The sequence below is a fragment of the Penicillium hordei genome, assembly GCF_028827395.1.
Source record: "Penicillium hordei strain IBT 12815 chromosome Unknown utg000002l_segment0_segment0, whole genome shotgun sequence".
NCBI classification, from domain to species: Eukaryota; Fungi; Ascomycota; class Eurotiomycetes; order Eurotiales; family Aspergillaceae; genus Penicillium; species Penicillium hordei.
The window spans coordinates 191,141-213,565 of record NW_026623143.1 but is presented as its reverse complement, the minus strand read 5'-3'; the positions used below and the strand labels follow the sequence as shown (position 1 = coordinate 213,565).

The 22,425-nt window shown below is 48.9% G+C and overlaps 8 protein-coding genes across 8 annotated transcripts; 4 read left to right on the top strand and 4 right to left on the bottom strand.

Annotated features, from left to right (window-relative positions):
• Window positions 1-663: 663 nt before the first annotated feature.
• On the top strand, window positions 664-980 carry N7537_003399 (uncharacterized protein; the record flags this gene model as incomplete). Its single annotated transcript, XM_056894457.1, has 2 exons — window positions 664-770; window positions 824-980. The coding sequence occupies 2 exons, from the start codon at window positions 664-666 to the stop codon at window positions 978-980; spliced, it is 264 nt and encodes an 87-aa protein (XP_056754205.1).
• A 582-nt stretch (window positions 981-1,562) lies between these two features.
• N7537_003398 (putative acetamidase) lies at window positions 1,563-3,473 on the top strand (the record flags this gene model as incomplete). Its single annotated transcript, XM_056894456.1, has 5 exons — window positions 1,563-1,603; window positions 1,658-2,061; window positions 2,122-2,592; window positions 2,649-2,994; window positions 3,044-3,473. The coding sequence occupies 5 exons, from the start codon at window positions 1,563-1,565 to the stop codon at window positions 3,471-3,473; spliced, it is 1,692 nt and encodes a 563-aa protein (XP_056754204.1).
• A 2,153-nt stretch (window positions 3,474-5,626) lies between these two features.
• On the top strand, window positions 5,627-7,507 carry N7537_003397 (uncharacterized protein; the record flags this gene model as incomplete). Its single annotated transcript, XM_056894455.1, has 2 exons — window positions 5,627-6,708; window positions 6,775-7,507. 2 exons carry the CDS (start codon window positions 5,627-5,629, stop codon window positions 7,505-7,507), a joined length of 1,815 nt encoding a protein of 604 aa, XP_056754203.1.
• Window positions 7,508-8,320: 813 nt separating this feature from the next.
• On the bottom strand, window positions 8,321-10,549 carry N7537_003396 (putative MFS transporter Fmp42; the record flags this gene model as incomplete). Its single annotated transcript, XM_056894454.1, has 3 exons — window positions 8,321-9,809; window positions 9,910-10,072; window positions 10,138-10,549. The coding sequence occupies 3 exons, from the start codon at window positions 10,547-10,549 to the stop codon at window positions 8,321-8,323; spliced, it is 2,064 nt and encodes a 687-aa protein (XP_056754202.1).
• A 1,740-nt stretch (window positions 10,550-12,289) lies between these two features.
• N7537_003395 (Zn(II)2Cys6 transcription factor) lies at window positions 12,290-14,380 on the top strand (the record flags this gene model as incomplete). The annotated part of the gene is made up of 9 exons (XM_056894453.1): window positions 12,290-12,300; window positions 12,389-12,417; window positions 12,470-12,664; window positions 12,713-13,011; window positions 13,063-13,330; window positions 13,393-13,860; window positions 13,912-14,018; window positions 14,068-14,167; window positions 14,250-14,380. The coding sequence occupies 9 exons, from the start codon at window positions 12,290-12,292 to the stop codon at window positions 14,378-14,380; spliced, it is 1,608 nt and encodes a 535-aa protein (XP_056754201.1).
• Window positions 14,381-15,137: 757 nt separating this feature from the next.
• Window positions 15,138-16,394, bottom strand: N7537_003394 (uncharacterized protein; the record flags this gene model as incomplete). Its single annotated transcript, XM_056894452.1, has 1 exon — window positions 15,138-16,394. The coding sequence occupies one exon, from the start codon at window positions 16,392-16,394 to the stop codon at window positions 15,138-15,140; it is 1,257 nt and encodes a 418-aa protein (XP_056754200.1).
• A 733-nt stretch (window positions 16,395-17,127) lies between these two features.
• N7537_003393 (NADPH--cytochrome P450 reductase) lies at window positions 17,128-19,251 on the bottom strand (the record flags this gene model as incomplete). Its single annotated transcript, XM_056894451.1, has 1 exon — window positions 17,128-19,251. One exon carries the CDS (start codon window positions 19,249-19,251, stop codon window positions 17,128-17,130), a length of 2,124 nt encoding a protein of 707 aa, XP_056754199.1.
• A 1,263-nt stretch (window positions 19,252-20,514) lies between these two features.
• Window positions 20,515-22,184, bottom strand: N7537_003392 (cytochrome P450; the record flags this gene model as incomplete). The annotated part of the gene is made up of 2 exons (XM_056894450.1): window positions 20,515-21,998; window positions 22,070-22,184. 2 exons carry the CDS (start codon window positions 22,182-22,184, stop codon window positions 20,515-20,517), a joined length of 1,599 nt encoding a protein of 532 aa, XP_056754198.1.
• Between the last annotated feature and the right edge of the window lie 241 nt (window positions 22,185-22,425).

Here is a 22,425-nt window from a genome sequence, read left to right as displayed (position 1 = left end):
CACATTCCTAAACCCCCTATCTACCAATCTCATTGCTTGAATGTCAGCGATCAACAAATTCATCAGTGACGAATCTTGCATTTCAGTTTCGAACATTCCACGATCGACATGCCATCCTTCCCTTGAACTGACATTCAGCCACAACAATAACCAATACGAGCACCCCATTCCCACCTCGCATTACTCGTCTACCTCGATTTCTCGTCCACAGTCTAGACTCGGGTGCTTTTCACACAAATAGGAACTGGGACATGCCGCTGATCATGATTTGATTGGTATTTTAGCCCTCAGGGGAGTATGTACATGTGTCAGCGGTCAGAATTCCGCACGCGGGGTTTGAGCACTAAGGCCCATCTAGCCAGAGGATAAGTGCAGCTCTTACCCCTAGCCCGTCTTCTCACAGTTGGCGTGTTTCTCCTGTCAGCCGGTGAATCGCTGTCCATCTTCACCTCACTACATCAATCGAACACATCGCCTTCCTCATCAATTGAACCTCTCGACTTCAATTCGATCAATCGATTTACTATCGCATCCTCATACATTGGTTGTTGCTCCCTTCTCGGCCAGTCACGCGACTATCCCTTGAATCATCCTATCGACCATAACACAACAAGATTGAAACAAACGCGTCCATATCGGCTCAATAGCACATCATATATAATTATGGCTCTTGTTCGGGATCCATATTTCTGGAAACGGTTCTCAGCTGCGGTCCACATGGACGAAGAGTCCAGAGCACTTGACCAGGGAAACAAAACAAAACAAGAGGGGTAAGGCACCCTCATCTGCCATACATTTGGTGAATCTCAACTCACTCCTACAGGGCATCATGGCTTGACCGCGAACGACGAAAGAGTAGGCGATCAATCATCTGGGGCTTTGTCATTTTCTTCGGTGTTGTGCTCGTTATCGTTGTCAGCGTGGTTCTATGGTGGCTTTCTAAGAACAACTGGCTCCAACCTCGTCCGAATAGCACTTGATAACCGGACTTTTCCTAGGGGAGGCATTTTCGATTTGACTTTTGGCGTTTATTTGGAGTTTGCATGGCATTGGAGATATACCCGCCGCGCCTGCACACGGCGTTTGGCATTTTGTTTAGATAGCTTTTACATAGAACTGCATACAATAGATGAAAATATACATCTCTATCTCATCTATCTTGTTTATCTATAAATCTACCCGTGGACCTATAATATACCTCACCTGTTCTATCTAGCGCATACCCTTGCCGTAACAGGCATAGTGTGCCTGGGGCTGTGGCTTCTTATCTCTACTGCGGACAAATCTCCGCCAGCGATGAGTTTACCAGCATTTAGTGATGTTCGTTCAACATTTGAATTATTGCGTACATCAAAAACAGACGTCAGCTTAAATACAGAGTATATTTACATACCTTATATACAAATATAGCTACAATCAAGAAAGGGCTGTGTATTCACGGCTAACCTCGGTGCTAGCCGTCTATCCGGGGGTCATATCGCATTCCCCACTTCTCCAATTCCCCGCATCGTATAAGAACCCCGACTCCCCTCCCCTTGTCTTCTTGTACAGACACCGCCATTATGCTTCCTCCATTCGACTACTTTACCTATCGGCGCATACGGTAAGGTTGTCTTTATTCTTTTATGTACACATGATCTGGAGCTAATATCTACAGCAACCAAAAACAAGCCGAGCGAGAACTCCGCTTTACGGGTCTTCCGCGCCACTATCACCTCCAAATCGCCGACCAGGACCGAAAGATCATCGATCAGCCTATCGAAGAGCTTGTTCACGATGTGCAAGACTCGGCTGTCTCCCCACTCGATATCCTCCACACCTATGGAAAGGTAGCCAAAAGGGCCCAGGAGCGGACCAACTGCATTACCGAGTTGATGCTGCCGGAGGCTGAGTCGTGGCTGGAGTCAGAAATCAACCTTAAGGGTCCATTGGCTGGTATCCCGGTCTCTTTGAAGGATTCCATTCATGTCAAGGGATTCGATGCAAGTGTTGGGTATGCTGCTCTGGCTGGAAAGCCTATCTTGGAAGATGGGCCTATGGTGAAGCTCTTGAAAGACGCCGGTAAGACCGTGATTCTTGAGACATCTTTTTGATAGCTGGGTTGTATACTGATCTCCACAGGTGCTGTCCCATATGCTAAGACTGCGCTGCCAATCACCTTGCTCTCTTTTGAGTCAGATAACGGCCTCTGGGGTCAATGCCGCAACCCGCATATCCCAGCATACTCTCCCGGTGGCTCAACAGGTGGAGAGGCAGCATTGCTGGCGCAGGGTGGCCGTATTGGTATTGGATCTGATGTTGCTGGCTCGGTGCGCGTGCCCGCCGCCTGGAGTGGTATCTATTCACTGCGCTGCAGCACAGGCCGCTGGCCCAAGGGCGGCGTGAATACCAGCATGCCCGGCCAGGAAGGTGTTCCTAGTGTGTTTAGCCCTATGGCTCGCACCCTGGGTGATTTGACTTATTTCACTCGTGCAATTATCCGCATGGAGCCCTGGAAATATGAGCACACAGTGCACCCCATTGCCTGGCGCAGCGAGGTGGAGTCCGAAGCTCAAAATAAGCCTCTTCGCATTGGTCTGATGATGTCCGATGGTATGTATCAATCACTTCATCTCGACAACGAACGCCAGCCACTTACAAATCCCTAGGTGTCGTCCCCCCAACCCCAGCTATTGAGCGCGCCATCGCAACAACAGTGGCCGCCCTCACCGAAGCCGGCCACACCGTCTCAGACATCACCCCCCCACCCAACGCCGACCCCTTCACGGGCCTGAACCTCGCCTCACAACTCCTCAACTCAGATGGCTGCCACCACTTTAACGCCAACCTCAAGAGCTTCGAGCCATCCGACCCAGGTGCCATCCAACTCTCCCGCATCGCCCACCTCCCCCGCCCACTACGTTACCTCTACTACCTCTACGTGCGCTACATCCGTCGGGACAAGATCTCCGCCACTCTCATCCGCGACTTCGGCCCCAAGTCCTCCGCTCAGCTGTGGACCCTAACCGCCCAGCGCGAAGCCTTCCGTGCCGTCTGGCACAAGTGGTGGGAACGCCGAACCCCAACAATTCGATTTCATCCTGTGTCCTGTCAACGCTACCCCGGCTCTTCCGCACAAGGCCATGCACGATGCCGTCTCCTCGTGCGGTTACACCTTCCTGTGGAACTTGCTTGATTACTCCGCCGGTGTTATCCCGGTGGGTCACGTAGATCCCATCCGCGACGCCCTCGCCGCACCTTACAAAACCGCCCTCAAGCGTCTAGGCTGTGACCACGGTATTGCTCGCGGTGCGTGGAAACACTATGACTCGGCCAAGATGGCCGGTCTCCCCACCGCCGTGCAGGTTGTCGGTCGCCGATGGCAGGAGGAGCACGTGCTTGGTTATATGGCTGTTGTGGAGAAGGCGCTTGAGCAGTATAATGATCCGCAAACCGGTGAAAGCTGTCGGTATACTCTTTTGGAAATCGATTAAGTCGGGTTAGCTCGCATTGCGTTGATTTGACGGGGAGTTCTTTCGAACTATTCCAGTATCCTTCGATTATCTATTAGTACATGCATGCAGATATGTAGCTAGACATTATTTGGTATAGTTGCATATGCTCGAAGGATTGATTGGGTTCCTAGGTCGGGTCCTAGACAAATGAAATTCGAGTTCTCTCTGATTTAATTCCTTTATTTTGTTTTTCTCGTAGTGTAACCTGAGATGTGAAGGCTATAATTGAGTGATCCGTATGCAGGGGACTACTATTGGGGATTTGTCGATCTGTAGCTTTTACAAGTTCCTCGTCGATCATGGAAACCACTTTGTTCGGACTCGACTTCGTGAGTTTCCACTATCCTCTTCACACATCGACTCATTTATTTTCCCTTTTTAACATCTACCTAAAATACCCCGTATTCGACACTAAGTACATGTGGATATTAATAAATGCTATAATCAATTAAAAGATAAATACAACATAAACCCGCAATCGGTCAATTCCCAGTGGACCTGTCGCCAGAATTATCAGCGCTGACCCTAACCCCTCTGTATGTTTCATGTATCCATCGTGTCAGTCTTTCAAAACCAACGCTAATTATTCGCTGTTCATTGTCTAGACTTGCCCATTAGCTTTCTAGTCTCCTGCTCGGTGCCATTCGTCTATTATCCCCGCTAATCTTCGGTGTAGCTGGACGAAACTGAGAGATCTTCGGCGCCATTTACGCATTTCGGATCCGAGTTAACCGGTGTTCGATTGGGGTGAGCTGCAGGCTCGCAGACCCCAAGTAAAGGCCTTGTCTTTGGTCTCGATGCTTACGGATGGAAAAATAACTAAAGAAGTTGGTGCATGAGTCGCGGGGTATAACGTAATTGTCGGGGCTGAGTAGATAACTAGGTCGTTGCCTAGACCCATGTAAGAAACACATATTGTCTCGTATTTCGGTTGGCTTGCATTATAGAGAGAGCCTATCAAGCTCCAGCTCTATAATAAAAGAATAAAAAAATAAAGATCTGAAAAGAAAGGGGTTCAAAGACTGAAGATTAGTTGCATAAAGAGGCTAAATGTAACAATACAAATACAATTTTTGTCTCTGTCTAAACTATCTCAAATATAATAGTGTTTCTCAGTATCAAGATCAAGACTATCAATATCAACACTGTAGACTCGAGACCCTCTCGAGGATTTGCCCCTCGCGATCGACGGGGTTCCACCTATCAGAACCACTTTTTTTTCTTCTTTCTTGTTTTCTCATAGGCCCAATCAGAGAAGGTTAAAGGCGGTTGGATTGTTATTTTCGTCAAGCTTTTGGGGTTATAATAGTGGAAGAGTATAGTCCCCCTTATACCAGTGCCAAGCTCAGGCTGTTTCACATCTGGGGTGAGAGAATTCCAACGGGGACTGACAATACTCTGTAACACAAGATATGTGTAATAATCTGGCATTCTGGATTATTTTCTCTGGGACTAGCTATTATGTGTCCACGATACTGGGATTCCCGGGGAATGAGGGGATATTACTCGGTCTGGCCCAAGCAAGAACATTGAAAGGAGCAAACCCCCTACCTACTAAATTGACAATCTTACTGCATGTATTTATGCCATCGTATTCAACAGCCACAAGGAGTTCTTTTCCTAGAACCTTAGGCCAGAAGGGTCGAAGATTCTATGGGTTGAGTCTACCCTGCTCCGTAGATCACATATCCCGAATAGTCCATGCAATGTACGTGCATAGCACTCACTATTTGTCTACTGCAGACTCCACTAGATTGCCAGAAGTTCACGTAATAGATACGTGGAGGATGTGAATGAAATAAAAGCCAATTAAAACCAAATAAATAATAGCGGAAATAGTAAAGAAGAAAAGGAGTATAAAAGTACGAATGATCTGCGGTCACGGGAGTTCCCGAGCTTCTTCCTTTACCCTCTTTTCCCCCACTCCAAAACCTTCAGAGCTGTCAAAAAAGAAAAAAAAAAGAATATCAATGTCAGAAATGGGATGATCCATATAAGGGCTTGTCAATATCAATACCCCCAATATCTTGTTTAAAAGTCTGTTTCGAACCTCCCATCTTCTGAAAGATCATGCACGATCTAGCTATCGCATACATCTCTCACCGCTTACCTGGCCGGTGATATGATCTGAGATGGCATCAAGAAAGAAACAGCCTGCCTCCAAGAAGGATAGCATCCATTTTGTCAATGCCAGACCTTCCTCCGAGACCGAACGATTGAAAGCCCAGCGCCAGGTGCGTGCGCACGTTGGACGCTGGATCTCAGATCAAACAAAGGACCGATCCGCAGGCGAATCATCCAATCCACGCGCCCGACCTGTCCGCAACACCGTTGCCCCCTTACCCGTCATTGACCGCGCGAATCCCGGTCCCTCCTCTTTTAGAATCGTCTCGCGACCCTCAATCGCTCATCGTGGGACCAATCCCGGTCAAAGCTTTGTCTTTGCGAACGATTCCCGCTCCAACCAGGCTGCATACCGAGACTCGCCGTTTCCGCCCTCGCAGGCCAGCGATAGCAGTGATAGCAGTAGCAGCGATGATGCGAGTACCGTGACCACGTTCTCCTCTGACGCCCTCGCGGTCATCCGGTTCAATGATCGCTCTTCTCCTGAACGGCTTGAACGCAATCTCTCTGGGGTCTTCGATCCCTTCGCCACCTACCCGGCTCCGAAGAACTTCGAGCCAGAGATGATCAATCTGTCGGAGCGCTATCTCACAGGTGTGCTGTGGCCGGGGCTCGCTCCGCGCCCACGGAATGTCAGAGCTATGGCGAATAAGTGGTTCGATCTGTCCATGGGGGACCCGGCTTTGTTTACAGCGTTCATGTTTGGTTCACTGTGTCACCTCCGTGTACAATGGCAGAATAACTGGGTACCCGGTACGGTATTTGGTCAGAAGGAACGTCGCGCGCTGCAGCTATGTGAAATGGAATCCATCAAGCTGATCAACCAGGCTATTCGCGATCCTGACCGCGCGGTCAGCGATGCTGTTCTCCTCAGTGTTATTTGCATGGCTCATCATCAGGCGGAGGAGAAATCGGCACACCAGCACCGCAGAACACCATTTAATCCGCCTTTCCCGCGACTACAATGGATCGATGTCTACGGGTGTCTGCCACCGAATATGATCCACATCAAAGGCTTGTTGCAATTGATCAAAATGCGCGGGGGCTTGGCAAATATTCATACAGAGGGTCTGGCCGCGACAATTTCCTTGTATGTCTCGCTTCTTTTTTTTCTTTCTTTTTTTTCGTATTGACTACCCATACTGACCACCCACAGCTCGGATATCATGAGCTGCAGCATGCTCTGTATCCACCCGTGCTTTGATTTCTTGCCCCTCGACGATTGCCGATTAGGCTTGTCCATCCAAGATCTGCTCGGCTTCGGCCCATCAGATGTTGACCAGGGATTCGCCAGTTTGCAGGAAATTGGTGCCACCCGCCAAATGGCAGAAGCTTTCCAGGCGGTGCACACTTATATTGGGATCATCAAAGCGAGCCCGATTGTCACACATGATGCCTCCTTGCTCGTCGACCAGCGCAACCTGACCCAACATACTCTCCTCTGTCTCGCTCCGGCCTCAGAGCTCCACACCTTCTTCTCCCATCCCACACACGCCGCCACCTACGAAGCCTGCCGTCTAGCGGCGCTAATCTTCGGGGTTGGCGTCCTCTTCCCAATCCCCGCGCAGAACACGCCACTCAATACTCTAGCGCGCCTTATCCAATCCGTCCTCCTTCAACCTTCCTCCACAGGTCTGTGGACTTCGTTATCCACGCGTCTCCCTCTAATCTGGGTCTTGACCCTCGGCGGTATCGCAGCGAACGATACCCCCGACCGTGCCTGGTTCGCCTCTGCTCTGGGAGATATTGCCCGCAAGACTGGTTTGAATTCATGGGCCAACATCAAATCAGTACTCGCATCCATGTTATGGTACGAGGCTGCCTGCGATACTGCTGGAGAGGCTCTCTGGCAAGAGAGCGCGAGCAGGTATATCTACGCCATCCAGTGAGCCCCAATTCCAGCATTGAGAAATTCTCCGAACTTCCAGAAGCGTGAATCACCCGCTTCCTCTCCAGATCTGACGTCAGCTGCAATAACGCAGTCCAGCTTCCTTGTCTTCCCCCTTACCTATCATCCCTCCCATCTCATTCTAAATATCGTCATCATCCTCGGTTTTCTTTGAAATGTATATATGGAAAGGAAAACACCGGGCTTTCTCTTGGGATACACACCATCTCAGTCACCAGCGACATTCTGCAACTTGGACATGGGGCATACATAGATATACCTGCCGGTGCTTTGGACCACGCCGGATATCGATTTTGCATATACTTGCCTAAACTCACCGTGCTGTGAAACCCGAACATTGTCACCTGACCTCGGAGACACTGGGCAGAGTCCTTTTTTTTTTTTTTTTTTTTTTTTTTTTTTCCCTTTTTTGGATTTCACTAGATATAATGGATCTGCTTTGGGTCTGAATTTGGATTATAATATCCCCCGACATAGGGTGTGACTTTCTCGTGCCTCGTCACCTTTGGATGTTTGGGATACATCCGCATATAATACATCTCTGTTTGGACTGGAGCTATCAGAGACAATAATACATAACGATGCACTGTTTTCACCGCATTTGCAAGCAGGGATATTCCACTCTGCCTTGCTCTGTCTGTCTCATGGTAGTAGCTGTAGGGATACACATACAATGTACCATTCTCATATCCAATCACATTCATTTTCATATTCTGTTCATCCTTATATACTCAATGCAAGCAAATCATAAACTAAACATATGTGCTCGCCGTGTCATATAAACCCCATACCCTCAAGCCCCATACCCTCTCCGAGGCTCTTCATTCCTCAACAACGGCTCCCTCTCCCTGACGACCTGGCCCTGATCTACACCATCCCTCCTCTTAACGTCCAAAACACCCGTCTGGTAAGCGACAAACCCAACAAGCCCACCCCCAACCCCAGCAACCAACACCGTAAGCCCAACATTAACAGGAACAGGATCCCCCCTCCAAACTCGTAAGGTAAGCGCATCAAGTCCCGCCTGCGCAAAATTCCCAACACCAGCAAGACAGATAATAAGCCCGTACACCTTCCCGAACGTCGCAAATCCAAACACCTTGGCTGCGTAGTCCGATACTGCAGTGTAATAAAACGGTCGGTACAACACGAAGAGAATGATATTCCCATATGCCGCCGTCGCATGGGGTATGCAACCCAGCACGCCGATGGTAGTTGCCAACACCACCAGGATGAATAGCACAGTCCGCGTCTGGAAGATGTCTAGGAATGTACCGATGAACGGGACGGAGACGAGTCCGCCGACGGGTAGGAGGATGTCGAATGTTGTGTTTATTTGTGCGGCTTTGTCTGCGGAGAGCAGGTAGGTGTATTGAGATCGAAGTGTGGCGACGAAGTAGTTTATTCGTAGCATCATTAGAACAGTGAAGGCTGTTATTAGGGCGAACCATGGTGTGCGGAGTTGGTACAGTGCGCTGCGGCCGTGGAGAACGCCCCAGATTCCGCCTGGGGTGGGGTCGGGGGTGGTTGGTTGTTGTTGGTTCGTGTGCGAGTGCGGTGTTGTAGTGCCGTTTGTTCCTCTGGTTGTGGTATTCATATCGAGCGAGGTGTCGATGCTGGTGTGGAAGACGGCGTCGTTGATCGTGTTGCCGGACATCACCGATGATGTACCGTCCTCTAGTAGATCTTGGATGTGGCTGACGATACTTTGGCGATGCAGTCGTCTGTTCATGCGTTGGCGCTCGCTCTCGCTGCGGTCGTTGACGGTGTCGTCTATGCGATCGTGCATCTCGTCTGCGACCTGCGCTGCGGCTTGTAGCACGAGCTCGCCGGCGGTCTTGTACGATGTTGGCGGCATTATGAGGATCTGTGCTGCGATGATGAATACCGGTACGACGAGGTATACCGCGAAGAAATTGTTGATTGATACCAGGCCATGTGTATGTTCGCTTAACAGCCTGAAAAGCAGGAATAGAGCACTTGAGGCATCGAAGGCGCCTGTCAGCATTGATAGAATCAGGCCTGATCGTGCAGGGAAGGTATTTGATAAATGGAAGGATGGAATGAATACGAATGGTCCACCCAATGCTAGGAATAAGTAACCTGGGATGTATCCATCGAATGGAAGCCTGCTAGCCGTTCCGAAGAGCAATGCACCTATGGCGAGACAGATACTGCCAATGACACCACTGACTCGTGGTCCATACGCATCTAGGATGGTTCCTACGGGTAGGGCTGAGACATTGGTTACTACAGCGGCGATAGTGAACATCAAGTTCAGCCTGTTACGTGTAAGTATGAGAGAGCTGTACCCAGGGTAAAGGTAATAATAAAAAGCATGAAAAAAAAAAAAAAAAAAAAAAAAACATGAAAAAAACATACCGAATCTCTTGCCCATAACAGACATCGAGATCTTCCTCAAGCTCCACCTGGGAGCAGAGGCTGCGATATACTTTCTCCCGAATAAGGACGGGCTTCAGAGCTGCGAAGCCAAAGACAACTCCAGCCGCCAGAAAGCAGTATACGACTGCCGTGCAAACCTGGGCTTTTACAAGTTAACCTATCCCTGTATATTAAAAAGGAAGTATAATGCGGGTTCCATTAACCTACCAATCCTCTTCGCAGCGCTTACTTCATAAGCACCAGTAGTATCCGTCCAGGGCGTCCGAGCAACGGCTGTCCCTGGATCCTCGTGCACAGTCCGCTCCGCAAATCCCAGACCCTGTGCTGAACCCGAACCCGCACGTCCTTCACGGGTGGTCGTCGGTGAAGGACCTAGAAACGAGGACCCAAAAAGCGAAGATCGATCGTCATGTGGATCCTCTGGGCTCTCGTTCCAGCCTGGTCCCGCATACGGGTTGAAATTCAGTCTGCTGTATGTGGAGGGAAATGAAGACGACACGGATCCTTCGGGCAGATCTTGGTAGGAGTCCGGATCCGAATCGTCCGATTCGGGGTGGCTGAGAAAGGCTGCGGGGTTGCGCTCCCATCCTTCAAGGAAGGAGATGCGGTTTAAGGACATTATGGCATTATAATTTGGATATTGGGAACTGGATTGTACAATAGTAATAAGTAGAGAAGCTGTGTTATTCAAAGCTCTCCAGGAGCTAGGCCAGCAAGGGAGCTCCCAGGATAAGGAAGTTGGAAGTTGGAAGTTGGAAGAGCTCGATATGCATTGATGCCTTATATTCAAGGCTCTATGTCTTAAATCTCAGGCATCAGCATCACTAACTAGTTAACTAGTTAACTAACTCTCATAACCTCTCTCCCTTTTTCTCCCCACAATTCGTTCTTTACCATTGAAACTGATTAAATGATGAATAATCCACTTGGTTTTCGTTCTCCCGGTGCATTAGGCCTAAACAGGCAGCTGATAACCAAAGGCAACCCCCACATATTCAAGTGCAAATCACCATTTGTTTAGTGTGAGGACATGCCGGATTTAACTTTATAACATCGGGACTGGTCTCGCCTCGGCATCCTACGGAGGACAAATACCAAGATCGACAGGGTTCGACAAGTCTGGAGTACTTTCTTCTTCCACTTTTCCACGGGGTTGGGTTGGATGATTATAAATTTTTTTAAAAAAAATGCCAAATCCCATTTTCATTCGGCAAAAGCTGACCTACGTGGCCAGATTATCTAGCCAATTCGATGTATGTGGATGTTGTACAATTGTCACGGGGCAAATTCGAAACAAAAGTCCCCGTGAAAGATCAATGTTGTCTCCATGTGGCTTACGGAGTACCGGAGTACTGGGGGGAGTAACCTTTTTTTTTTTCTTTTCTTTTTTTTTTTTTTCACGGGTGCATGACCCAAGCCCGGTGAGACCACTCGGCAAATGAAAACTCCAAACCTCCGAATAACTTCAACGCTATTTTCGTTTCTAATTTCGTTTCGAAGCTTGTCGAACGCCTTTCACGTCTTTTAAGTTGAGCTGACAAACCGGATGGTTCATGTTGTACCAATTTATGTCAATCCTTTCGATGGAGACCAGCCCGTTCCCAGGTTCGTTTCATTGGCCGACTATCATCTGAACCAGGGAGTGAATCAGAAATCTCCTTAAAACATATACACCCCCTGTTACGTTGCAGAGAGCAGTGACTTATGGCAGAGGAAAAAGGGGGGGAGGGTCTGGTCTCGGCCATGATACCAACTAAACTTGGCTGCATATCGGCCAAGTCCCATGCCGAGAACCCGATATAAGCCGGGACTCTCATAGGAATGACATGTCCCAGGATCTTCCTGGTCAACCGATCAGAACCGATCCAACTTTAGTGGGAGATGTGGGGGAGCTCTTCATCCAACCAGAACCAACAGAGGTCTGCCTAGACTCTGGTGTGGAAATTGGAGGTTAGACCTGCGTTGAGAGGAACTGGATGTCTTCCAATTCGGGGTATCCCTATGAGAGTTGTACTAATTTCCAGTACATTTGAAACCCCGCTATTCTACATTTCAGCCACTGTTAACTCCGTAGCTCCCCTCTTCTTGGACTAATCTCCAACTAAACCCACGGAGTACCCGCTGGATATACCCCAAAGATACGCAATCCGTTAGTGATCTGCTAATTTATTTTTGTACCCCACCCTCTCTCCGGCTCTGTATGGGCGCTTATTTTCCAAAGGGACGTCGCCATGGATGAGTTTAATAGTCGGACTTGAGTGGCTTGCCTTATTTACATATCTACATATCCTCGGGCCTGGCATTCCGAATATGCTTTCTAGAAGCTTTCCTTGTTTCCGATTGTACTTTTGACTGCGTAATGAGGGGATGGTCAGTTCTTAATTTTTTTTTTTTTTTCTTTTATTTTTTTCGATTCGTTCCATATATTGGAAACACTCGACTAATCCGCCTTTTTCAGCCTCACATGTCGTCTGCGCCATCTGAAATGTATGTCGATGGATGCTACAATCTCTTCAGTTTCGCACTAACAGAACATAAGGTGACAAATCCGGCTCGAAATGTCTCCGCTGTCAACGCTCCGGCCGCGAATGTGTGCCGGCCCCCGGCAAATCTGAAGAGGTCTCCTTCCGGCATGGCCAAAACCCGTCCCTGCGTGGAAAGGGGCCCCCGAGATATGGCGAGAGTGATCTTGCTTTCCCGGATGACCAAGTTTGGGTTGAAACATCTTCCGACTGTACGTGGAACGGCCGCTTAGTGTTTGTTGTACACTAATTTCTCGTAGTCGACTTCAAGGATGAAACAGATCAGACGGCAGCTGAATACTATGTGATACCCGTGCCAAGGCAGGTGTCAACTCCAAGGTCGTCATCTGAACATTCGACGCCTCCATCTACGATGGATTCTTCTTTAGCAACTCCAAACCTCGTCACTCCTGCTTACGCCGCAGGATCTCAATTGGGGTCCAGATCGAATTCGGTGAATTCCCCACGCGCACCTAACACGCCTATTGGCCGGCCGAGGCTATCAAATGTCACCGAAGCCTTTCTATTGCGGCATTTCCAAAAGTACCTAGCCCCGTGGGTAAGTTGACCCCTTTAATCCCAATTCTCCACCCTTTAACGAACAACCCAGCTCGACGCATTCAACCCTGAACGACACTTCTCGACAGACGTCATCGAGCGCGCAACTCAATCCCCATTACTACTGTATGCATGTCTAGCAGTCTCAGCATGTCACCTATCCCGAACGACAAACTCCATCGCCGGCGACGTCGCTCATGGATACCATGAGCGCTGTATCTCAATCATGCTCCCGGTCCTCGACAAGCCCGAGTTTGAAATCGGAATCGACATCCTCCTCTCATCAACAGTCATTCTAAGATTTTTCGAATCAATCTCCTGTGCGTGGGCAACCAATCGTCCATCACCGCCAAAGAATGACCCCAGCTAATCCACCAAACAGCCCACAGTCCCCCAAACGACCAACAACACCATCTCCTGGCCGGTTCGGTGTATATCAGCTCCCACGTAGACTCCGCTATCTCCGGCGGACTAGCGTCAGCTTCCTTCTGGGCATATGTCATCCAAGATATTCAATTCGCGCTCACCTATCAGAAATGCCTTCGGTTAACATTCGCCCCATTCGACGACCGCCTGCGACGATGGTGGGCCGCTAAACCTGCTCTTAACGACGGAGACTGGACGAACAGAGCTATTTGGCTATTGGCCGAGACTATCGACTTTTGTTATAATATCTCCGGCCGAAGCCACGATGGTAGACTCGGAAGTCCGGGGGAGACTGCCCTCAGGCATCGCATTCTCGAGTGGGAGCTCGGTCGACCGGATACGTTTGTGCCATTGCATGTTTCGCCGCCGGATCCTGGCAACGGGAAGCCTTTCCCTGTAGCTTGGTATACGAGTTTATGGCATGGTATGTGACATGTTCCTGTGTGTGAGTGTGGTGTACTGATTCCGGGTTTAGCTACTGCGATTCAACACATCTGTCTCACTAAATCACTGATGCTCATTCGCGAACTCGAGTTTTATGATCGGAGCATGTTGAATTTAGAACAGCCTGTCAAATTGAGGGTCCGCTTTTTCCCCTCCAAAACATCTCGTTCTCTACTGACCCCGACAGAATGATCTCGCCGAAACGCTTAATTATATGTTCGGAATCGCCATATCTGCCGACGACGACCCTTCGCTGCGTATCACGGCTTGCCACGCTCTTTTTGCTTGTAGGTTTTGTTCGAGCTTGATGTTGGAGAGTTTACTGGTTGGAAAGTTTACTGGTTGGAAAGTTTACTGACATGACCGCAGGCGGCTTATGGGTCGAAGACCATGTTGTACAGGGTTTGCTGATTGATCTCCTTCGACGAACGGAAAGGGAAAACGGCTGGCCGTGGGGGTTTGTGCGCAACCAAGTTGTGCAAGCGTGGAGGCCGATGTAGTTTTATACCCAGTTTCTTTGCATATAAAATGATATAGACCAAGTAGAATGGCCCATCTTGGGCGCTGATCGCGCTGTGAGGCTCAGGCAGCTCCACAAATCTGATCATACTACTTAATTTATCTCTGTGTTCAGAGGCAACAGCTACACAAACCATACACTAATACAGAGACTTTACGATGTTTGTACTTATTCTTCTTAGACTGGTATGATAAAGCAGACTATACTGTGTATCATCTAAAGCAAAACTTGTAGTTCTGACCTGTAAACGTCGCATGGGGATACAATATAGAGATAACCAGAGAAATATACAATCCATTTACACACTGTAGGAGAAAGATATTCAAGTCAGGTTTTTCTCGAGCTAGTTCCTCTTTCTCTCCTTCGCCCGAATGGAAAATACATAAAACTCGCAACTACTTCCTACGCTGTGTAAGTGGTTTGTAGTTGTTGAGCACCTTGTTATATTTGAACTTGACTGAAGTAAAGGAAATGAAAAAAGATAGGGAAAGCTACATGAAAAACTGCATAGCTATACACACTACACAGCTGGTTTGGGATTGGCAGATAGACTGAAAGAACGAAAAAAGAAACAGCCAGACCTAGCTAGAATCATCATCAAAAACTGAAGTTGTACAAACATGTATGTATGCAAGATGTCAGACGAATGCATAGATCTCGTATCTTTACACTATTCAAAAGCTGTAGTTGAAGTGATAATAACAGTCTATTCTTTTTTTAATCTATAAATAATGATTCTATATCCGACTCCGGATATTCTGATACAGCCAATCCCTCCACTCCTGGTCATTCACGATAGATCTTACACGAGCCTCAAGCCACTCTGTATTCCCCCAAAATCCCCACGAAGCCTGGAATCTACACCAGTCAACCAAGGCCGTTTCCCAGTGTCGCTTGAATGCTTCCCATTCATATAGTTCCGATTCCTCCGACTCCTCATCCTGGAGGAGACTCATACGATACCGCTCAAGCAGCCCCCTCTCACCATCACACATCGACAGCTGCTCAGGCAAACTTCCATTTCCATCAACCAACATATGCAGAGGGATCGAGCAGGTAAACAATTTGGCAAGGTCACAGACTCCCAAACCGAGCCCGACGTACTGGAAATCAAAGAACGCCACCTTGTCTCCATCTGTCGTCGTGAAGAGATTCTCCGACTTGACATCGCCATGGATATAAGACTCAATCGCCCTTCCACAGGGCGTTAAGAATAATGCAACCATCTCCGCCACGGAGAGGGAGCTCCCTTCCGAGACCCCGCACAGCACATCTGACCACTCCGAGTCCGTGTCCCGTGCAAGAGATGCGTACTCCTTCCCCCGTGTCGCAAGGTACGTATAACCCCCATTAAGCCACAACCCGCTGCCAACATCCCTGCCTGAGCTATGTCTTCTCTTGCGTTCTTCAAGCGGCGGCAGAACATATTCGTCAAGGGTAGCTGGCAGCAGCCCCCGGGAGCGACTGTGGAAACCAGCTAACCAGTCTAGTGCCGCGAGTACCTGTGTGCGATTCAGTGCACCCCTTTTCTCGCCCGCGACGGGGAATCCAGGACGTAGATCGACCATGATGGTAGCCATAAGACCTTTCAGTGCCGATGAGCCTTCCGCGTCACCCATGTCGCGCGTCGAGGCAACGCATTTGGCGATGGCTATGTCCTCGCCCAGTTGCGGGACTACTTCGCTATAGAAGTACTGCTCTACCTCGTAGCTTAGCATTTTTCGTAGGTGGCCCTCATCTGCAGTGCTGCCGCTTTTTTGGGGCGGTGAGATGAGCTTCAGGATGAGCGGATATGTCGTCCCCGCAATGCCAGGTTCTACCCCATACAGCTTACTGAGATGTTCGGCTGCTTTGGTGGTCGTGGCTCGCGCTGTGATGGCGCATATTTGGCCGTAACCAGCCCATAATGTCTGTAGATTGGTGCATGAGACGAGGTCGAGTGAGTGCCATGAGAGCATGATGCTAGCGACGCGGTTGGGGTCATGGCGGGGCATTTTGATTATAGAGGCAGGTCAAATTAATGACTGCAGGCCAAGAGAGTTATATGTTCTTGGATATTATCGCGCTGTTTTGGGACGTGAGATGTATAGTGGATCTGGATTGCGAAGCTGTTCAGAGCGTAGCTACGGAGCTGCGGAGAATGGAATTATCCGAGACGATCATATAGATTCCAACGAGAGGTTGATAGAAGTTGATATAATCGTGGAGGTGTTTGTAAATCTCTTTATATACTTAGATGATGTTGGTGACATGTGACATGGGACTATCAGGGAAGGTGCGTTGGAGAGTGTCCATTTTTGGGAAGGCACCTGGGATGTGACCATATAAAAGGACCCCTCCCACCTTTCTTCCTCTTCTTCTTCTCTTCTCTCCTCAACCCTCTCGACCTCTCGACCACCATCTCGCCGTAGCCCCCATGAGACAGCATAGGGAGAGGGTTCCGTAGCAACCTGGGTGCCTATGCATGAGACATCAACATCGTTGAGGCCAATGCAGATCCACACCCAAATCAAACGGGGCTTTCTCGTATGTGTTCTCTAACAAGTGGCTAAGCGTTTGGGCTTTGTAGCCACTTGACGAGTCCCACGGAATACATTGGCGGTGTTTACTCACTCCTTGATTGTAAAGCTAGTCACCTAAGTAGTTACCTGTATACTCAGTATGTCACATCATTAGAGAAATCAACTGCCATTATATTCACTAGGCTAAACAGTCTACATGCAAAAGCTATCCCCAAACATCCTCTTGCCACTTATTCTTCTTCTTAATCGTCTTACTCCAACCATTCACCTCATCATCACTCCACCCCTTAGCTCTCTTCATACTCTGCCCGACAGCCTTCTCAACCTCACGAGCCATACCAGCCCGTCCACAGACATAGATATTACCACCCTCATCAATAATCCGAATCACATCCTCCCCGAACTCGGCAACCCGGTCCTGCACATACCGACGAGGTGTCCCCTCCAATCGAGAGAAAGCAGTCACAATACGCAACCGATCCCCCAACACCGCTTGCATTTCTTCCAATTCCTCCCGATAGATGTAATCTTCATTCGGGTTCCGACATCCAAAGAACAGAATCATTTCACCTACTTCCTTGCCGATCTTCAGAAGTTGACACCGCTCAGATAAGAATGCCCGGAAAGGCGCGATCCCCGTTCCGGCGCCAACCATGACCAATGGCGTCTTGCCCAGAGCTGGGAGTTTGAATTTGCTCCGCCGGATATGAGCGAAGACCTTTCCACCTTGGAGTGCGTCACCGGGGCCGTTTAGGTGGTAGGTGATTCCACTGGGGTGAAACTGGGAGCGGGCTTGCTGAGAAATGGCGAGAAGGTAATTGGATGTCACACCGTGGATGAGCTCGTTGGGGTTCTCCGGTAGAGGGGTTGTTGATACGATCGCTGTGATGGAAGGTTTGCGGGGCGAGACCACGCTGCTGGAGGAGATGGAATAGAATCGCGGTCGGATGTGAGGTAGTGTTTCGACAAGGTATGAGAGCGGAAGATTATCCCAAGGTCTATCGGGGCAGGCCAGTTGCAATAGTCGACCGAGGTTGATGTGTGTTTGGCTGATGAATCTGGCGTATGCATCCTTGTCTTGGCCAAGCGCGAGGAGATATGCCTTTGCTTCCGGGGTGGGTGCGAATTGTGCCAGGTCGCGAACGGTATCGCGGTTGACGGGTGCGCAGATCTCGAGGTAGTAACGGAAAATGGCAATGGAGCTGGTCGGGGTTGGGATCGTGATTTTGGTTGCTGAATCGAGTGCCTTGATACCGAGTGGAATATCGCGGCGCGATAAGATTCCCAGGACATTGAGTAGCCGTTCAACTTCAACATCCGGGTTTCCGGGCCAGATAGCAAGATGGTCTCCAGTCTTGTAACCTAGCTCTGGCTGGCTGGTTAGGTCGATGTCCATATGAAGACAGTGGCGGTTGGACGAGGTGAAGAGCTCCCTGGAGTCTGAAATGCTCAAAGTACGGATGGCCGAGGATTGAGCCGCTGCCTTTGGAGCTTCAACACGGTTATTGGGCTCACCATGATGCAGATCGATAGGCTCGAGAGATTCATCCTCCTCGACTTTCAAGCTCGGGATATATTTGGCTTCGGCCTCTTGGAATCCCAACTCGTCCTTGAATATCGTGAAAAGATCCTCTTTCCATGACATGAAGTCTTCCTCGGTTGTCCCCTCTGCATCATTTGCCTTTCCAACAGGAAGAAGGGTTTGAGCGCCGAACCTGTCCAGACCTTCAACTATAACATCGACGACTCTGTTGTAGAACTTGTAGTTGGTGTTTCCCAAACCGAAGGCAGCATATCGCAAGTTGGATAGCGAGATATTGCTAGCTTTGGAGATCCAGCTCCAAAATTCAGCTGTATTGTCGCTGGGGTCTCCTTCGCCGTATGTGGAAACAATAAAGATAGCCAACTTGGCGGCGGGTATCTCACTGATGGTCATCGGGTCATAGTCCGAGAGGTCGGCAGTCATGGCTTCCTGACCCCAGCGGATGGAGATCTCCCTGGCAAGACGGTGAGCAAACCCTTCTGCTGTGCCGGACTGAGATCCCCAGAAAACCACGATATTCTTGCTTGTCTCTTCCAGTTTCTGTGCGATGTTGCGTGTCTCCTTGTTGGCCGATCCGGCTTGTCCACCATTTTTTAGCTGGGGCCGTTCGTACCAGAGATGATGCAATGGATCTGGTTTGTCCCATAATCGTCCTTTTGAAAGGTATGTGGCTCCAATTCCACCTAGCAGGGCTAGGGCGGCATAATCGGCTAATCCTGTAGGTGTGGTATATTTTGAGAGCTCTTGCAAGAGCTCTGGTGGGATATTGAGTGGGAAGGTTGCCATGGTTAAAAAAGAAAGAAAAAAAGAAAAAAAAAAGAAAAAACAGGCTTGTGGATATTGTGAAAGGAGTATCAATTATGTATAGAGGGACCACCCTGCTTTTATATTAGATGTACGTACTAAGCAAGTCAAGTGGCAAGGCAATGATAATGTCTAAAGATGTCTAATTCTGTGAAACATGGAACCCGAGAAAAAGTGCACTTGGATCTAGGTGAAGACAGAAACGAATCGGGCTATATTCGCCGCAACTGGTCCACGTGGGCAATAAGAAATCAAGGCTAATCCGACGACAATCCAACTGAACATCGCGGGGGACATATCGCGGGGCAATCCACTTTGGTAGGGACACCCTAAGGATGTCCCGAAGTGGGAATATTGCCCGACCTACCAGCTAAGGGGATTATCTCCGTTCTCATCACTTTAGCCCTTGGCGAAATATCACTATACACGGGAAAGTTATTCCACCTATATTCTTAGCTAATAAACCCTCGCAGAAATCAGGCGCTTGTTTCCCTTGGATGTCCCGCCAGTTCGCCTGCCATTTTTCTTGTATCTGGATGCCAGACAAGCATTCCCTTGGCCAAATCCAGAAATGCTTCCCTCTCCTCTCCCCAAGAAAGGAAGCCGTAGCGTCTAGTTTGCGGTCGGGAATATGATCTTCGTCAATTAGACCATAGAAAAAGGGAAAACCAAAAGGCATCGAAAGTAGAGCTTGGAAATAGAAATGAAAATAGAAATGGACAAATCAAAAGGTGATTCCCCTGGTCTGTCTCGTGGTGTAATAGACACCTGTGAAACACACTAAGGTGGGATGACGGTTCAATAGGTGTTGTTGTCGGTATGGCTGCAAGGGAGACTTACAGGACTATTCATATAGCTAACACTACCTAAGTTAGGATCCTTGAATCTAGACTGAGTTTTCCCATATGCCAGGCAGCCATTTAATCCTATGGCTAGTTAGCTCAAATCAATCTAATGATCATACTCATGGTATCAACTTACAAAGCGTGTCAGGCGAACAGCAGTCAAAAAGAGAATAGTTCTATTATCGGCTTTGCCTAATATCATGTGCATCTGTGTTGGCTTGTTGATATGTTGCTGGACCACTCGACCAGGACTGAGCCGATCACCTCCCGGGGCAGATTTATAGTAACCAACACAAATGTAATACTCAATTCTAACGTTCTTCATATCGGAAATGTATTCATCAAAGATCTAGTAGAAAAGTATACTTAAGAATAGAAAATCCTCGTCAACATGATATCTCTATGCTTCAGCCCCCAAATCACGACGCCAAATTTTCACCGGCATATCCCCCAAAATCAAATTCATCGTCTCCAACCGCTTCAATTCCCAACCAGGATGAGCAAGAGCAAACTCATACCGATGCACCATAGAAGCAACAGCCTTGGTCTGCTCCAGGTACGAGATATTGCGCCCAATACAAGACCGAGCACCGGCAGAGAAGGCAATCAAGTACGGCTGCAATGCCTTCCCTTCTTCTCCGAGCCATCTTTCAGGAATATACTGGTCTGCATTTGGGAACACACTCTCGTCACGGTGTGCCACGAGAGCAGACATGCTCACTGTCGTCTTACCAGCCACCCATTCCCCGAGGATGTTCGTGCCTTCGGCGGGGGTTTCACGTGGAAGTCCGTGCGAAGTCGGTGGGAAGATTCGGAGGGATTCATCCAAGCACGCTCGGAGGTAGGGCAGATGCTTGACTTTGTCGTAATCGGCTACAACTTCGTCTTCATCCAAAATCGCGTCAAGCTCCGAGCGGAGCTTGGCTAAGGTTCGAGGGTTGCGGAGTAGCTGGTACATGACGTTGGCGATGGCAACAGCCGTGGTCACACTACCGGCGTTCATCATGATGTTACACTCGGCAACTACCTCGCCCCATTCGAGGTTATTGGCGTTTCCATTCTTGTCTTCCATCAGAGCCTGGAAGAAGTCCTCGAGCTTTTCGCCGGCTTCATACCGTCGTAGCCTTTCATTGCCCCGGCGCCACATGATGTTTTCCCAGTTGTCGGCAGATGTTTGCATTCGACCAAAGAATGGAATCACGTTGACTAGTTTATTGACAACGGGATACCATTGGTAGTTCCAGAGGATGAGGGATTGCTTTCGAGCTGTTGGGTAGAGGGCTTCGCGTAAGTTGGTCTCATATGTTGAGCCATCCTTCCTTTCGGCAATGCAAACATCAGTACCGGAATCTAAGAAGCCTAGCTTCTCCGAGAGACCAATGTCGGCAATTGCATCAAGGGTGAAGAAGTTGGTCCAGGCTCGGAGGTCAAGCGTGAGGTCTTTCTGGTCGGGTGCGATTTTTCCAGATAACACATCTGCAGAGGCGGGTGTGGTGCAGACTTGGTCAAAATGCTTAAACATTCTTTGCACCTTGTCAGTCACTTTGTATTCCCACGTCTCTAGATTCTTGAGGGCATATGCGGCAGAGAGGACCTTGCGCTTTCGCGCATGGTCAGGCTTATCCACAACATCTGCCAGATTGTAGTGGGTTCCAGAGGTAATCACATAAGATCCATCCTTGATACACTTGGTGCTGTGGCCATAGATGTCTTTTATGGCCTTGACATCGCCATAAGACAGCTGGTTTGGCCCTGTTCGAATGACGGGGTTCTTCTTGTGTAACTCGCTCAATTCCATTGACCGGAACCCGCGCGAAGCCATAATCATGAATGGAACTGCTGAAAATCCGGAGAAGGGGGTGAGATTAGGGTATCTCCTCAAGCCTAGACGAACCGGTCAGCAGTTGGCCTAATATGTTCAAGCAGAGCATTGAACTGGTCTCTTGGCAAAATACCCTTTGGGTCCCGAAGATATTCAATATAAGGGAGGACGAGGAAATATCCAAGAAGGAACAAGCCTAGCCCAGCTGCATAGGGTGCAGCTGAGATGGCTGTCAATATAGTGATCATGCTGTGTGGAAGATGATGGAAGGTTGAACTAGGATTATAGACTGTGCAAAGCAGTGGAATGCCACGTCTAGAAGCAACAAGTCTTTGTCCGAATTGGTTCGTCTCGAGCGAAAAGGATTTGAGATATTTGGAATGCTTGGGGTGCTAGCACGCAGGATGGCGCTGATTTATATATCATCCATGTGTCTTCGTATTCCCCATCTCTTGCCTTGTGGATTGGACCAAAGCTACCATACCAAGG